Source organism: Lissotriton vulgaris, chromosome 2_1 (assembly GCF_964263255.1).
Source record: "Lissotriton vulgaris chromosome 2_1, aLisVul1.2, whole genome shotgun sequence".
Classification (NCBI taxonomy): Eukaryota; Metazoa; Chordata; class Amphibia; order Caudata; family Salamandridae; genus Lissotriton; species Lissotriton vulgaris.
In genome coordinates this window covers 2,101,652,957-2,101,670,294 of record NC_141687.1, presented here as the reverse complement: position 1 = coordinate 2,101,670,294, position 17,338 = coordinate 2,101,652,957, and the positions used below count along the sequence as shown (strand labels likewise).

The window sequence follows — 17,338 nt, the reverse complement described above, 5'->3', positions numbered from 1 at the left end:
ACAACGTCTCCTCGGCGTGCTTCAACATCCTACGCATGCTACGAAAGATCTTCTGGTGGATCCCCATAGAGACCAGGAAGACCGTCACCCAGGCCCTCGTCACCAGCCGACTGGACTACGGCAACGCCCTCTACGCCGGCACCACCGCCAAGCTCCAGAAGAGACTCCAGCGGATCCAAAACGCCTCAGCCAGACTCATCCTCGACATCCCACGATCCAGCCACATCTCCGGACATCTGAGAGACCTTCACTGGCTCCCCGTCAACAAGAGAATCACATTCCGCCTCCTCACCCACGCACACAAAGCCCTACACGACCAAGGCCCGAGCTACCTCAACAGCCGAGTCAACTTCTACGCTCCCAAACGCCACCTCCGATCAGCCAACCACGCCCTCGCCGCCGTCCCCCGCATCCGAAGAGCGACTACAGGAGGAAGGTCCTTCTCCTACCTGGCCGCCAAGACCTGGAACTCCCTCCCTCCCGACCTGCGCCTGACCCAAAACCACCTCTCCTTCAGGAAGAAGCTGAAGACCTGGCTGCTCGAGCAGTAGCGGCCCCCCCCCCCCCCCCCCCCCCAGCGCCTTGAGACCCTACGGGTATGTAGCGCGCTTTATAAGTGTCACTGATTGATTGATTGATTGATTGATTGATGACACAGCACTACCAATTGCCTGCCTTCCTGCCCCTACACTGTTACCCCGCGGTGCAGCCATAGGACAGTGGCTACATTGCCCGTGTCTGCCGCGCAACACTTTGTTCCTGCCATGGAGGTTTCCCACAGCCGGGTGCAGTTAATAAGTACAGGGACCCAAAGATATGTGGCATCGCAGAATAAGAATGGACGTGGTACAGGTAGGCTTTTTTTATTTATTTATTAGTTTTCACTTTTATATAGTGCAAACTTTACCCGCAGGTATCAGAGTGCTCTAAATCAGCACACTTATAACAAGCAAGACTAGCACTCTATATTACTGCCAACTTTTCTTAGCATAGGCAACAGCTAACCATTCACAAACAATGTTTATATACCAATTGAAAATAAAAAAAAAAAAATGTATGCAAAGCATTGTCATTTACAATGCCAGTAACTCAAACTTTAATGCTGCGAGACCCATTGCATTGTAAATGCTTGTTTTCAAAAGTTTGTACTCAAGCCAAGCATCATTTATGGAAAGGTTTTTTGGCCTTGCCAGATTAACTGTTAATAGTAAACCTGTTGAGACCATAGACATTTGAGATACACTTTCTCAATGTTCTTCTCAAAAGTCCTACAAATTGGATATGAATAGCTTAAAGACGCAGTTGTTAATATGAATTATTGTAAATTTGGCATGGGAACTCTCTAGGCATATTTAACATCCTTATATGTCTACTGGAGTTGGTGTCTAAACTGGCAAGGAAGGTTCAATGCCATATGTGAGCTGCAATGTGCATTTAACTGCCCACAAATGTGACAAAGGAATGTCTGCCAGGAGCATCATTGGGCTCTGGTGAGGCTGCAGTTTAAAGAAACTGCAGTATCATATGGCAAGGAAAAGTGTTTTTGCCATGTAGGAAAGCCTACTTTTATAGTTTAGTAAGTCACCCTTAACATGTACCTTTTGAGCCCACAATGCGGTGCCCGTAATATGTCTATAAAAAAGATGTACGCTATATTAAAAAAAGTATACCCACTCTGTAGGTTCAGATGCATTTCCCCACAGACAGTCCATGGACAGATAAAAATATTTAAATTCTGTATCTCCACCTGTAAAAATGCTAACAAAGTCATTTTATGCTTAACCTTTAAGATCTGAGTTAATGGCGAATCAGTTGTTGGATAATTTGAATGGAAAGGGAGCAATAGAAAAATGCTATTTAGGCTGCCTGTTTTGACCTAACCATATTGTTTTTGTAAGCTTGTAGCGGTCACACTCTCCCAAATTATTAACCAAATTTCTGACACTGAGGTGTTATGTTTTTCAAAAATTCATTTACCGCTGGACTTATTTGAACTTGGCATTCAAGACAGGGAGCTGTTTTGTCATAAATATGACGAAGTGGTGAAACTAAGCTTAAATTATCGACCCAGAAATAACATATTGCCCAGCATCCACACAGAGAGGTTCTTACATTGTCATTGAAATATGACTGGGTTTTAATAAAATAAAAAAAATAGCCAATATGAGATCAATGTGTGTTGAATTCAGTGCTCATTTGTGCTGCATTTTCTTTTAAGTATTACTTTGTGAAACCACAAAAACATACATCCGTCCATTTAAACACAGTGCAACATACTAGTCTAATTTCAAATGGCCTTTTTTAAATTACGTAAAAATCTAGGCTTAGATAATATGCTGGATTATCTTGTTTGAAGGAAAGTTTACAGCACGGTGGATTCCTGCACGCTGACTGATTCTTTCCAGCAGCAACAGTTTTTTTTGTAATGAATTCAAGTAGCAGAGCGAGATTGACTGTGACCCCCTGAGACGCTTTGCCGCATAAGGAGAAATCAAGCCCACGCAGGTCCGGATACAAACGTCACACAAAGTTAGCCCTAACTAGAGTGAAATAACCTTTATGGTACGAGGTACGCCGCCCTTCCCCAGTAGCTGGCTTTTCACTGTTAAACTAAGAACTGAAGGCCAAGTCCAAGTCTTGAGGACAACCCTACAATCGCGCCTTGAGACCCTCACGGGTGAGTAGTGCGCTCTACAAATGTTTGATTGATTGATTGACAGGTTTGAAACACGTTGACTTCTATGAGTATGGGGCATTCCAATTAGGGGTGTGCCATAAGGGAATTAGTGTAATTCTCTCCCCTGCCAGGCAACACCCAAAAAACGTGTGTACCTCATCTCTGGCTCACAGGCAGGATGAGTAACCTCCATAAAAAGAGAATGTCTGCCTAGTGCTTATTTACAGAATTAGGACTGGTCAAACAGGACTGTATTTACACATTTGTGTATGAATTTGCTTATTTGTATGTCTCTCTGTCACTATTGCACAAACCTTTTGTGTTGTATATATTGTATTTGAGTAATTGTTCAAATGAATATTGTATATCACTGTTTTAATGATGTGTTATCCATTTCACGACGGGCACAATTGAATGTAATTGTTTCTTTATACAAATATAAAAAAAACAGCTGAATAAAGCTGAGGCGCCCTCTAATTGATGGTTTAGGGTGCCCATCAAATCCATGGTATTAATCTTCCTGGACACTTTGGTTTGTTTACATATAGTATAGCGGTCCAGTCCAGGTAGTCACTGCCCCAAGCCTTGCTTGTTTATACTATATAGGATTATCTCTTTTGGCATAAATATGTACTGATTCAGAACTTCCTTGTGTTTTTTGTAGGACAGTGAATATTGCAATTCTCTCAGGTGGATTCTAGAGAATGACCCCACAGAGCTGGACCTAAGGTTTACAATTGATGAAGAACTTTTTGGTCAGGTAAATAGTTGTTCTTAATTAAATGTGTTCAAATGAGGTTAGTATTAAATTCGGTTTTATTTTTTTCCCCACACATATTGGTGTTAAGGTTTGTGCCAAACACCTAATAGAGATCGCTAGCAGTAATTTTTAATGCAAATGGGGATTGATAGGAGCAGATGAAAGCTGATCTAAACTATGACTCAAATATTTTTATTTAAATGTTTTTTGTATGGATTGTTGCAAATAAATATCTGTGATGACCCCCACAAAGTGCACCTTCGGGCTGCAAGGATCCACAGAGAACCCCCTGTTGGGTTACCGTCTGTAGTTCTGCCCTCAGTGCCGTCTATGGCTTCTTGAACCGGCCTCTGTTTCCACTCGGAGGTAGGAGCTGACTTCCAAAATCCACGCTGATCCCTTCTACATCGATGATGGTGTCGAAGGAAGACCGCTTTACTATAGTCCAATCTGACTCAGAGCCAAATTAATCTTGACCCCAACCAAGGTTGTGCCTCTAAACTGTACCGACACACCTCCCCCCATTTCAATCTAATTCAAACAGAACCATGTCTTTCCCTCAGAAATGCACTCCAACTCTCCAACAGTTTTTCAGTTCGAATTTTGATCAAAGTCGGCTAGTCTTTGGAGATGATAATGGAAATGATGGGGTTTATTTTTCTCCAAATCTTTGATGATGACAATCTCTGTATATGGACTTACAAGAGACCAGTGGATTGGGCACTCCCCTGGATACTGGGTTGTGTTTATCCCCTGGACCATCAACTGAAGAGAGTGCCTCCTTTGAACCCTAATTTAGACCCTGCGATTCCCATGGTCAGAGTTGAAAATAATTGAAGCATTCAGTAAGCGTATGTTTTCCTTGCCCAGCCTTGCCCTCCATGCGCTAAATATTAGCTGTTTGCTGGGGGGATGTTCCCATGCTTTATTTGACATTGTTGGCGAGATCGTGGCAACTGTTCCTTTAGAAATTCACACTGTCCTGGCTCTAACCATCCAATTTGTTCAGGATTTGGCCAATTACATCATCTGCTCTGGACTGGATACTAACGACACTTTGGGAAGAGCATCCAGCACGAGTTTAGTGCTTCAGCATCATGCTTGGATGGGATCCAGGGCTTTTCTGGTGATATGCTGGCCTCTTTGATGGATATGCCATTTGACAGAACTGTTTGGTGAGAAGAGCGATTCAGCAACGGAGAGCACCAAATAAAGGTGGGCTATGGCAAGCTTTTAGGCCTTTCCAATCCGACACGGAAGCACCATCAGCATTGCCACCCCTTTCGAGTCTATTCCAGGGGTTTGGTACCAGCACCGCCTCCACAACAGGCACCCCAGTTCTTTTGGGATAAGGCAAAGGATTATCCAGATAACATCCAGGACACTAGTGGCCATGAACCTCTCCGTACCCTCTCTGCATCCCTCGGTATCAGCCGCCCAATCATTTTAGTTTGCCTTCAGTGACACATGACCACCCTTTGGGAGGCAGGATCGAACATTTCTTCCAAAGGTAGCAAAATATAACATTCGACAAGATAGGTTCTGTAGATCATTCTATGAGGCTGTGTGCTGCCATTCCTTTTCAACACACGGCTTCTCTATCCTCTTCAGAATGTCTTTCAGAGAATCACCTATCTATTTAACAGCCAACACGTCTTGACACAAGGTATACAGGTTCTCCCTGAAAGATTCTCTGAAGAGGGTGCAATATGCGGGGTAAGAATCTCCCATATAGTTAGGCTTTCCTGTTTTCAGTTTCTATTTTTGGTCAATTCTGGTGGGGTTTTTTCAGTACCTTAAATAAAAAACTGTGATTATCAGTTGTTACACATTTTCGCTTTATTAAAAACAACAGAAACAGTGTTTTTCCGGTGTTTATGGAATTTAAATTTAATTTTAATGATTGCTTGCTTTCAGAACTGATAGAGCATGTGTATAGCTAGTGTGCACAGGGTATATGAGGTCCAAATAAATTTTTACTGCACCAGAATAAACTACAAAGTCAATAGCATTCTTCATTAGCTCAGAAGATTGTACAGATGCTTTCAGCATACCATCTAGCAAGTGACAAGGATCTGTTACAGGGAAGCACTTCTGCTCAGGTATCGATTTTGACAGACCATCATACACCTTTTTTCGCATCCGTAGCTGAATTACTGCAAATACAAACAATACCACTATTATTGAACTTGGTAGGAACTTTTTTCAGCAGCATTTCAAGTGACACTGCGTTCCATGTTAACCAAACATCTGGTGTCATGTTTTCACCACTATCTCAGATGCTTGATGACAACATTCTTTTCACATATACTTGTCACTATATCTTGCATTGAATGTTTAAAGCTTGGGATGTTTGGCAATTCAATTACAATCAATACTGACTCACTAGAAAAGGGGGCTGATGTGTCAAAATATTTAACCCATTCTCTGTCTGTGGGTAAATGTGATGGCACATATTAGGAAAGATTCTAATGAAACCAGCCATGTTACCGATAAGTGAAATCAAATGTAGCCAAAATATCAAATATGATTTTGATATTTCTCAATTCTCTACAGTTTATAAAATGGCTAAATAAGACCTAAAACATACTTCTAAACACTGCATCTTTAGATGAAAGACCACAAAACTGAAAGCAGAAGGAAGAAAATACAATGTTTTAGTGACATCCCTAAACATCAAAGCACAAGCAGAATAATGTTAGCCCAGTCTTTTTGCGTGCTACCATGTATAACAAAGTTACATTGTATTGACCCCTTCAGGGAGAAATAAAAATGCCTCTTTCACTCATCTTTTCCTTTCTTTGAATGGCACTTAGTTTATGGTTGCAAAGGTGTTTTGTCAGTGTTTATATGTTCGCACCGGTGATGGAACTTTCGGTGGAGTTTTATCTGTTATTATAGGTTTAAACCTAAAACAAGATAGCCTACATATAGTCTTAGGCTGTTAACCTACTGTTGCTAGTGTAATTATATTTTATCTGAGATTCCTGAAGATTTTTTATTCATCAGAATGGAAATATTATTGAACAAGTAGAGTAGTTTGGGTAGAATAATCATTTTTATCACTGAGATCCTGCTTTTTACTGATATGGTGATCTTATTCAAGTTCTAGATTTGTTCTTCTGTCTTGGACATTGGCACTCTATAATTTTCTAATATAAATATGACTCTAGTTTGGCTAATTCAAATACCTAAGTATTTAACCGAGGTCTGTCACCCAAGAAGTGGAAAATGCAGAATGCAAGGGTGTGTACCAGGGGTTAACAGAAAATCCAGGTATTTATTCAAATTGTTAGTTATCCGAGACAGTATTTTTGAACAGTGTAAATTCCCTTATAACAGGGCTACGGTTTGGGTGCGGAGTTGCAAAGAGATAGGGTGGTGCAGTTTGTATATAATTATATTACGTGAGGCAAAATTTAGGCCTCTTCTGACATGCAGTTGGTAAACTGCATATGCCAACGGTTCAGAGGCTGTAGCATATAAGAGGTGGAAGTGAACAACCTTGACTGTCTCCTTCCTGAAAGGGTTAGAATCCAAAAGAAGCCCATTAATCCATATTCTAGTAGAGGGTTTAGTATAATAAAAGTCAAATCCAATTTATGAAACTAGGGGGAATCCCCACTCAAGGGAGTCAAAAGCCTTGGTGACATTTAAGAAAACTGCAGCAGCCTCTATTTCTAGATTGAGTTGATTCAAGATAGCAAATAGAGATCATAAATTTGGGAAGGTAGTTTTGCCTGGGATGAATCTGCTTAGTATTGCGTGACCAAATCAGGCAGCAATAGTAATACTCAATTCCTCAGCGCCTTGGTAAGAAACTTAACGTCTATATTAACATGAGATAATGGTTTATAGGATTCACACTTCCCTGGTTTCAGTAGTGTAATAAGTAATGTTTAGCGTTGTGATGGGGGACGGATACTAGACTTCAGTGCTTCATTTTATGTTTGCAGTAACCTAGAGCCCAGACGATTGGAGTATGCCTTCTAAAACTCTCCTGTAAGACTATTTTCAGGAGCCTTACATGTGGGCATGCTAGAAACTTCAGCAGTTATTTCTTCAAGTGTACGAAATGCAGTGTGAAACTGATGACGTGCAGTATTCAACCACCAAGGAACCAGATGGTTAAAATAGTCCACATAGCCAGTGGGTAAGGAGGACACTCTTATATGTGAAGTGTGCTAGTTAAAATAATAACTTGTGAATTTGGTTAATAAATGTTTGGCGAGTGATCTGAGAATGTGGGGGTTAAGTGAACAATCGACTTGGACCTGGCACATGTCTTGTGTGCCTACCCAGTAGTCTTATCTTTCCCAGGAATTGTGAGTAAGATAACTGGTGTCCTCTTGTAACAGTGGGTTCTAATCCTCCATATGTCCACCTGTCTGTAAGTATCCATAATTTCTGTTAGTGCCTGGGCAGCAGATTGAACGATATTGCCACTGCATGGGCGGGGTCTTTTCATCTATTGAGCACAATATTTAAATCACTACCCCATAGGATAGTCTCTAGTGTCATATAATTTCATACGTAGAGTGTGTTTCTGTAGTCCAGCCGGATGGTGATTAGGGCATGAGTGACGGTGCATCTGATGTTGACAGGGAACCACTTGAAGATCTTACGGAACATTCAAAGAGTGAAGAAGCAGGCGGAGGATACTGCGTTTATTTGGCTTTTCAGGGTGAAAAGCCATATTTCTACTATATTTCTACTCCCTTTGAGCTGCTTCTTGGCAGTTGCTTGTGTCTTCTGACCCACAGGTTTTCCTTGACGCTGTAACACTAACGTGGTGGAGTAGTAAGGTTCAAGTGCTGTGTCAACCTTTTTCCCAGACAAGCTGATTTGTGGACACAGACATTGGTTTTGCCTAAAGTTGTGATGCTGTTCCACGTTGGTCAAATCATCACATTGCTGGCGTTCAATGCTCTTCTTCACCTTTCTAAGGAGGAGAGACTCCAACGCTTGGACCTTAAGAGAGCTGAAAGCTTTTATATTGATTTTACAAAAAATGACACCAAGTGGACAATCGGCTCTTTGTGGCGTTCTCTAGAGCCCATGAGACAAAGCTGTGCAGAAGCGGACCACCCCTTCCTGGATCGTGCTTTGTATTAAGATATGATTTATGCTACGCATTGACCATAAAGCAGCCTTTGGAAGGACCGCTTTCTCATTCTGCCAGGAACAAAGCTGCTACCTCTGTCTTAGCATATAGCATCCCTGTCCTGGAAATTTGCCAGGGGCACACTCGGATGTCCCTCCAGACAAATGTACTGTTGTCTGGACAGTCTGGTTCACCGAGAGGTCCTACAGGCCTCTCTGGTTTGAGCTCATTCACAGGCCCACCTCCGAATAGGTACTACTTTGGGATCTATTTAAGTGATAATGAATTCACGACTAGAAGTTCTGTATCAGGTGAACAAGTTACTTACCTTGGGTAATGTTCTTTCTGGTAGATACTTTATCTAGCAGCAGATTCCTCAGATTCATACCATACTTCTCGTTCTGTGATTGTACTCTCTCCAGTGATAGGTTCCTGTTAGGTCTGGGGTCTCTAGTTGGCAATGGTATTCACCTTTGTCCAAATAGGGACTCTTACTTCTAAGTCAGGATAAGGGGATTACACTCTTAATAACCCCTGCTCACCTACTTGGTAGCTTGGCATGAGCAAACAGGCTTATCTCAGAGGCAGTGTGTTAAGCATTTGTGAATATATATACACAGTAAAACAGTGAAAACACTACACATGAACACAACACAGATTTTATAAAAATTAGTATTCTTTATATAGACTTAAACAGAAGACCTCAAATGACAAAAATCCACAATACTACACTTAAGATTGATTTAAAGATGATAAAATTTACTTAGTTCAAGTTGATGATGAATGCGACAAAGTTCTCAACAAAGTACCTGGATGTGTAACGCAAAGTAAACAAAAGGCTCGCAAAAGCGGAGATGCGTCGGTTCCGTGATCCGGGGGAGATGATGCGTCGTGCCTCAATGCTTGTGCAGAGTAGGGGATGCGTCGTAATCCTTACCGGTGCGGAGGTGATGCGTAGATTCTCGGCCTGCTACGATGCGACGATCCGGTTGCGATGCGAGAAGATGGCACCCTGGATGTGGCGATGCGATGACGATGCGTGAACTCCCTGGCAGCCTTGCGACAACTCTGTACTTTGGAGCCACCACAGGCCCTGCGACACGCTTCTCCAGTGATGCGGTGGCGACTCTCGATGGCGTCACGCTTCTCCGGTAATGCGAAAGCAGGCAGCTTAGATGAACACACGCATCCAGGGAGATGCAGTGAAGGCCCGCTTCTCCGGCGATGCGACAATTTCAGCTGCGGTGGTGACATGCTTCCTCTCAATGCGTCGCGCTTCTAGCTCCCAGCAACACGGAAATGCCTGGAGTTGAGAATTCCCAGCAAGGAAATTGAAAGGGGAGCTGGAGATGAAGTCTTTTGTCCCTGAGACTTCAGCAGGAGGCAAGCATAGTTCAAGCCCTTGGAGAATATTCTGTAGATGATGAAAGTCCTAAAAAGTTCCTTCTGTAGTAGGGGATCTCTGTGTATAGTCATAATCTAGTAAATAGTCCCGCCCATGTGTGTGGACCCCGGAGCAATCAAAAATAATCTCTTAAGGCGTCGAAAAAATGCACAACTGCACAGACACTTAAGAGAGAATTAAAGACAGATAATGCAGCCTATATAACCAGGCTACACTGTCCAGTACTTCAACTAGACATTCCACCAAAAATCCACAAACAGCAAAGCCTGTCCAGATTTCCCTTGCTTCAGCAGCAAAACCCCTCTGGAATGATAGAGAGGAAGGCGTGGACAGACAAGCCCCATAGGCTGCCATTATGTGGCTCAAAACAGGATACTGTGCCTTTAAGAGAACTTTCCAGAACTTCACAATATCCCAGAATGCACTGCAGGTCCCTTTTACTTTCATTTCTTTTTTCCGGCTCCTGCAAGCAGGACCCTGGAGCATTGAGCTCTTCCTTTTCAAGGGTTTTTTGGTGATTTTTTCACTTGTTTTCAAGTTTTTGGTGCCTTTCTTCTTGGTAATCCTTTGGTGCACTCTTTGGTTGTCAACATGCCTGCTTTATTTGACAAATGTCCAGAGTGCTCCAGGAAGAATGCCAAATATGATCCACATGAGGTGTGTATCCTCTGCCTTCCCTCTTCCCATGTCCCAGAGGAGTGTGTTATTTATCTGAAAGAGACACGTTAGTGATAGATTCCTTACCTTAGAATATCCCCAGGCGTCAGACTGGATCCGGAAAATTTTGCGTAGCAATACCCCTGCGCGCCGGCAGGCGTCGTCCGTGGCTCTGCGTCCGTCGTAAGCGCCGGAATGACGTCGTCCGAGTACTTAGACGCTGCCCATGGGCGCTGACGTCAGTTCTTCTTTTTTCCGCGCCAGCTAGCGCAGATCCGGAGAAGCTCTACCCCTTAGTCTTTTTTGACTAAACTTTTTGATCTTTTTGATCATTTCTTTGCTCGAGTCTTTGACTCCTACGGTGCCGGTAGGGATGCCCGGGTTTAAACCCTGTTTCAGGTGCGACCAACTGATGTCGGTTACCGACCCCCATCGCCGATGCCTCAAGTGTTTAGGCCTCGACCACGACGACCGCACCTGCTCCGACTGCCGGGCTCTGACGTCTAAGGCTAGGCGAGAGCGGTCTCTCAAGTGACTGGAGCTCCGGCAGTCGGCCCTGCGCCGCTCCAGGTCCCGGTCGAGGGACAGGTCGCGGGGTCGGAGCCCTCACAGCTCCGGAAGTGGACATCGGTCGTCGGGATCCAAGTCCTCAGGTAAGAGGCATTAGAGGTCGGAGAGACATCATCGTTCCTCCGACCCACCCCGACGCTCGCACGATGCGGCCGGGGGTTCAGGTGACACCGCCGGAGTCACTGTCGTCACCGTCTGGCCCACACCTTAGGGTCCCTGGGCAAGACGCGATGCCTGAGGAGGTCGAGCGGTACCTCATGGCCAAGGGGTCCCTCCCTCCTCAGCCGGGTCCCGTGGCGCCTTCGGGCCAATGGCCCCGGCTGGAGGGCCTGGCGGGTCGGGCGCTTAGGCTCCGATGCCGTTGGGTGCTTCGGTCCTGGCGCTGCAGGCCCTCTCTGGATCCGCTTCCGGATCCGGGTCGTTGCCGGTCGACCTCACGACCTCGCCAACGCCGGCCCTACGGGTGTCACCCCCGGTGACTGCTATGGGCGCCGTCCCCAATTCTACCCCAGGTCCGGTTCTGGCGCCGAAGCGGCGCCGATGGGCGCCGCTACCGACGGCTTTTGGAGATTTCTATTTCCATGAACAGGACCCATCTGTTGAACCTGTGCTACAGGAGATGGGTGACGAGGGTGATTGGGAGGGGTCTGAGGACCCTCTGGCACGGGAGTACAAGTCACCACAGGACTGGACATATGAGCTTGGGGAGGCCAGTGGCATTGACACTTTGCCAGACACTGGATTTTTCTCCCCTCCCACCGTGGCTACGGTGGAGGGGGCAGCTTATAGTGTAGTGTTGACAAGGGCAGCCAAGGCCCTAAACCTTGAACTCCCTGTCGCTGCCGTGAGGACTAACCTCCTCACAGAGGTCCTAAAACCGCAGGCAAGCTCCAGTGAGCCTCTGCTGCCGTTTAATGAGGCCTTGTGTGACGTTCTTGTGGGCACTTGGTCCAAGCCCGCCACGGGTTTTCCTGTGGATAGGAACGTGGCCGGACGCTACCGCCCGGCCCCTGGCGACCCTTGCTTTTTGTCCACCCACCCCACCCCGAGAGCCTGGTCATCCAGGCCTCCACTTCCCAGACTGCATTCCAGACGACTCCGCCCGATCGGGAATCCAAGAGGTACGAACAGCTCGGAAGGAAGGTGTTCTGGTACGAACAGTTCGGAAGGAAGGTGTTCTCTTCCCTCAGTTTGGGACTGTGGTCAGTTAATACCGCATGCTTCTTGGGCCGCTTTATCCACACCCTGTGGGACGCAGTCGCGGACGAGCTGCCACAGTGTCAGGAGGAGGTCCGGGCAAAACTCGCCCAAACCCTTGCGGAGGGTCCAGATACAGCACGGTATTCCATCCGGCGTGGGCTGGATACCACGGACTCACTGGGCAGGGCGATGGCAACGACAGTGGCAGTTCGACACCACGCCTGGTTGAGGTCCGCCAACTTTTCGGCCGATGTCCAGGCCACTCTGCTGGACATGCCGTTTGATGGCCGTCGCCTCTTTTGCGACAAGGTAGACAATGCGCTTGAGCGATTTAAGGACTCCAGGGCTACGGTCAAGTCCTTGGGCCTCTCGGCCCCTCGTCAGCAAACGGGTGCCTTTCGCTCCTTTCGTGGCCAAGGAACGGGCGCCCCCACACGTGCTGCCAGCCACGCGCCGCAGAATGTCCAACAGCACGGCTGTGGAAACCTTCCCTCGCAGCACCTGCCTCAAAACCCTCCTAGTCCGTGCTTTCAGGCCCATGTGACGCCAGTGGGGGGCAGGGTTCGCCATCACCTCTTCCACTGGCTCACCATCACGTCGGACAGGTGGGTGCTGCAAATCGTCCAAAGGGGCTACTCCCACCCCTTCAAGGCGACCCCTCCAGCCATGCCACCGCAATTCCACCGCTTGTCGGGGGATCACTTGCAACTTTTGCAAGAGGAAGTCACGGCCCTCTTGGCCAAGGGGGCCATTGAGCACGTTCCTGCGCCAGAAGTAGGGTGTGGTTGTTACTCCCACTACTTTCTGGTACCCAAGAAGGGCAAAGGGGGCCTATGCCCTATCTTGGACCTACGGAACGTCAACGGCTTCCTCCGACAGGAGAAGTTCAAGATGCTGACTCTGGCTCAGTTCTTAGCTGCCCTGGACCCAGGAGACTGGATGGTAGCGTTGGACTTGCAGAACGCCTATTTTCACATCCCCGTCCTGCCGGCCCACCGGCGTTACCTCAGGTTCACGGTAGGCCACGAGCACTTTCAATTTACTGTGCTCCCCTTCGGCCTTACCAGCGCCCCACGGTTGTTCACCAAAGTGATGGCGGTGGTCGCAGCCCATCTGCGCAGGTTAGGGGTTTCAGTCTTTCCCTACCTCGACGTTGTTAAAGGCGGGCTCGCCTCAGACAGTCGTCAGCCACCTCCAGACTACGGCCGATCTCCTGCATCTGCTGGGGTTCTCCATCAACGTGCCGAAGTCACACCTGTGTCCCTCTCAGAAGCTCCTCGTCATCGGAGGGGTTCTGGACTCGGCGCAGTTTCGGGTTTATCCACCCGAACAGCGGGTTCGGGATATTCAGGCTCTGATTCCGATCTTTCACCCTTTATCCCGGGTCTCGGTCAGGTTGACGCTGCGGCTTCTGGGGCTGATGGCCTCCTGCATCCTTCTGGTGCATCACGCCCAGTAGCGGATGCGGGCTCTGCAGTGGGACCTGAAGTTTCAGTGGGCCCAGCATCAGGGCAACTTGTCCGACCATGTCTTGATCTCCCAGGGCACTGCAAAACAGCTGCAGTGGTGGCTCACGGACCGCGATTGGGTCAGTGGCAGATCCCTCTCCCTACCCCACCCGGAGCACGTACTGGTGACGGATTCGTCCCTCCTGGGATGGGGAGGCGGAGATCAGAGGTCTCTGGTCTCCGGTGGAGTCCCAGCTCCACATCAACCTTCTGGAGCTGCGGGCGATCCGACTTGCACTTAAGGCATTCCTCCTCTCTGTCCGGGGGAGTGTAGTGCAGGTGTTCACGGACAACACCACCGCCATGTGGTACTGCAACAAACAGGGCGGGGTGGGGTCGTGGACCCTATGCCAGGAGGCTCTGTGTGAGAAGGTGGCCTGATATGCAGTGGTCACTATTCTAGTGAACACTATGTATCAGTCCAGCAACCCTTATTGATGATTGGTTGTAAGTCAACCTTATAGACCAGCTATCCTAGTAGCGTGGATACGAGCAGTCTAAGGCTAAAGACTCGAGAGGGCGTGTTAAGCCAGCTGTTATACCACATATACCCCTTGAACACCAAGTGAAAGGACACCACACAAGTGTTATGAAAATAAACAGTTATTTATTAAGAATCACAACAGCCCTGTACTCTTTATGAGGACAGGGTACTAAGCACAAACCAAAACTCTTACAAAAATACTTAAGTTAGCACAGTATATACAAATGCCCGAGGGGCACGGAAAACCATATTCTTGAAAAGTGGAATGCGAAATTACTAGCAGGTAAGTACAGTACTAATAGGCTTTGGAATCGCTAGGACTTGACTATAGAATCGTTAGATTACTTCTAGGAGACCCAGGGGACTCGGGTGCAGTGTGTGCACTCTCACGCGAGATGCGGGACAAAGTCTATGGTAGCTAGAATTTGCAAAGTTAGTGTTCTCGGGCGAACCCGACCTGGTAGGGAGAAAACGAAAGTAGATTCTGACCCTTGGATAGTGAGGCTATGCTGGGGCACCGAAATGCCGAAGTTACCTAGCCCAGGGGCTGCAGCTGCATAGGACTCAAAAGACGTCGGGAATCCTCGTTGACGGACCAGGAGCCTGGAAGAAAGAAGTTGCTGGCCGGCGACCAGTGAAGAAAGTTCGGTGGATCCAAGCCTGGATCGATGGAAGATGACACCTGAAAGCAGAGGGGACCAAGTTCGAGACTACTAGCCAGTAGTCAGTGGGCACCAGGAGGGCACCGGATGGTAGCCACCTCGACAAGGCGTGTGGGTGACGCTGGGCTCGGAGATCTCACGGACCAGGAGGCGTTGTCGGCGACCAGGAAGGAGGATCGAGCTGTCCCACGAAGATAGAAGCTGTCGGCGTCGCTGGACCCAGGATTGGGCAACAAAGCCTTGGCAAATTCAAGCCCACGCGGTGGACCTAAAATGGCGTCTGGAGTGGACCAGGAGGGTCCGGGGTGCCTCTCTTCAAGAAGGAAGCAAGGGCCAGTCTGGAGCAACCAGACCAGCAGCAGTGATGTCGTCGGGCGTCGTTCAGAAGGCCACAAGCCAGCCGGCTAGTAGCCAAACAACGCGGTGCACAGCAAACAGCAGAAGGGCCCCACGCAGATCGTGGAGATGCAGGGAGGCTGATCTTGGGTGCTGGAGCTGCGCAGGGTCGGGGCTTCTCGGACCCCAAAGCACTCACCCGTGGAGGACACGGTGGGCTTGCAGTAAAGATGTCGTGCAGTCTTGGCGATCGTCGGTCCCTCGAGGTCTCGTCGCACTCACGGTTCTCAGCTTTGCTGTAGAGGTGAGTAGAGGTCAGAGGTGCCAGGGAAGCCGGGTCTCGTCGAGCTGGGTCGTCGGATTCGTGATGAAGGACTTGCAGCAGACCGCAGTGTTCTTTAGGATGGTGCCTGCGGATGCAGGGTGACTACTCCTTAGCCACAAGGGAGAATCTTGATGAAGAAATCGTGAAGTCCTTTCGCAGAAAGTCGTGTCTTGATTCCAAAGATGATCTAATTTGAACAGGGGGCCCGCTCCCATCTTTATACTAAAAAAGGGGGCTGACCCGGTGACTAGGTCCTGCCTATGGGTGGGACTAGGAGGGGGGTGGTTACACCCCTCTGCCATGCCGGACTTTCCCCAGGCCAGGGGCTGGTGTGCCCCTGGAACTGGTTCTGACCGGCCTATGCGTAGTGAGCACCGGGGGTGCCACTCAGCAGTCACCTTCCTGAAAAGCCCTGCCTACCCAGGATACACAAAACCATGTCTGGGACGGTGCTAGCACCGCCCCGGACAGGAAACCCTTTGTCCAGGCTCCCCTCGCTGGAAGGACTCCCAGCTGCAGGGGGTCAGACTCGTGTCTGTGGTGGCAGCATCCATTTTGTGGAGCTGAGGCTTTAGTTAACTTTAACCGGGGTTCACAGTTACATACATGTTGTGTCCCTCTAGAAGGGTGGAATGCTAACCCTGTCGCCAGAATTGGCGAGGGGTTAGTATTCCAATTCGTATGACACCTTACTCGACATGTTTTGATAAAGCAATACCAAAGATAGCATTTAACCGCGAGGATTATAATGCACTTAAGAGTATATGGTATGCGATATCATGGAACAGCTATTAGGACTTGGTTCCGCAAGCTGCAGACAGGCTCAGCTCATGCCAGAGCACCATCTCACACGATTCCAAGCACTCTGCCTTCAGGATTGTTAAGGCCTGCCATAGGAGTGACTGATAGGAATCTGTGTGTCAATTTTAGGGTTAGATATAGGTATACTATATCTACAGCAAAGGGTGATTACACGACTTTGCCCCAGCTGTCATGCAGCCAGTTGTGTCAAATTTAGGAGGCCAGCCAGGGGTGGCATAATACATGCTGCAGCCCCTGGCAGCCCTGGGTACACCTATGCCCTGAGTTACAGGGTCTGATAAGGTGGCCCAGTACCAATTGGAAATGCACCTAGGGTACATGGAATCCATTTTACAGAGAGAGCAGTAGGCCTGGGGTCCCGATTGGCAGGATCCCAGGTCGACTATGTCAAAAACCAGCTAAAACACAGGGCAAAAAGTTGGGGGCAACCATAGTCAGGAGGTACCTTCCTACACAACCCCCCCCCCAAACGAAAGGAGATAAGGCTATCCTTGTCCAGGTAAGCCTCTATTACCTAAGTGGCCATATAAGGAAGGACCAGCTCTGGCTTGGTTTCCCCCTGTGTCATGGTCCACTAGGCAACCCCTCACCCTAAGGGTATCTGAGGGTCTCCACCATAGGGAATCTCTGTCTCTGGTGTGTTTTGGGAAAGAAGAAGGCTGATGCTGGGATGGAGTACTGAAGTGAGGCTCCTCTACCTTTGGGCTCAACTTCCTCCAATCACCATTCATCATATGTGCCTTTCTCTCTTTAGCTGAGATGCACTGAGCTCTCAGGGTCAGCCTCTGGCTACCTAAAGCTGGAGGCTGAGTCCCTCTGTTTGGCTTA

At 47.8% G+C, this 17,338-nt stretch overlaps 1 protein-coding gene across 3 annotated transcripts in view; it reads left to right on the top strand.

The window, feature by feature from the left end:
* NEDD4 (NEDD4 E3 ubiquitin protein ligase) overlaps positions 1-17,338 on the top strand; it is a 1,992,497-nt gene that overhangs the window by 1,586,470 nt on the left and 388,689 nt on the right. For all 3 annotated transcript variants that reach the window (XM_086958341.1, XM_086958342.1, XM_086958340.1), the window contains one exon: positions 3,342-3,437. In XM_086958341.1, the coding sequence (XP_086814467.1) occupies positions 3,342-3,437 (96 nt within the window). The remainder of the gene's footprint in view (positions 1-3,341; positions 3,438-17,338) is intronic.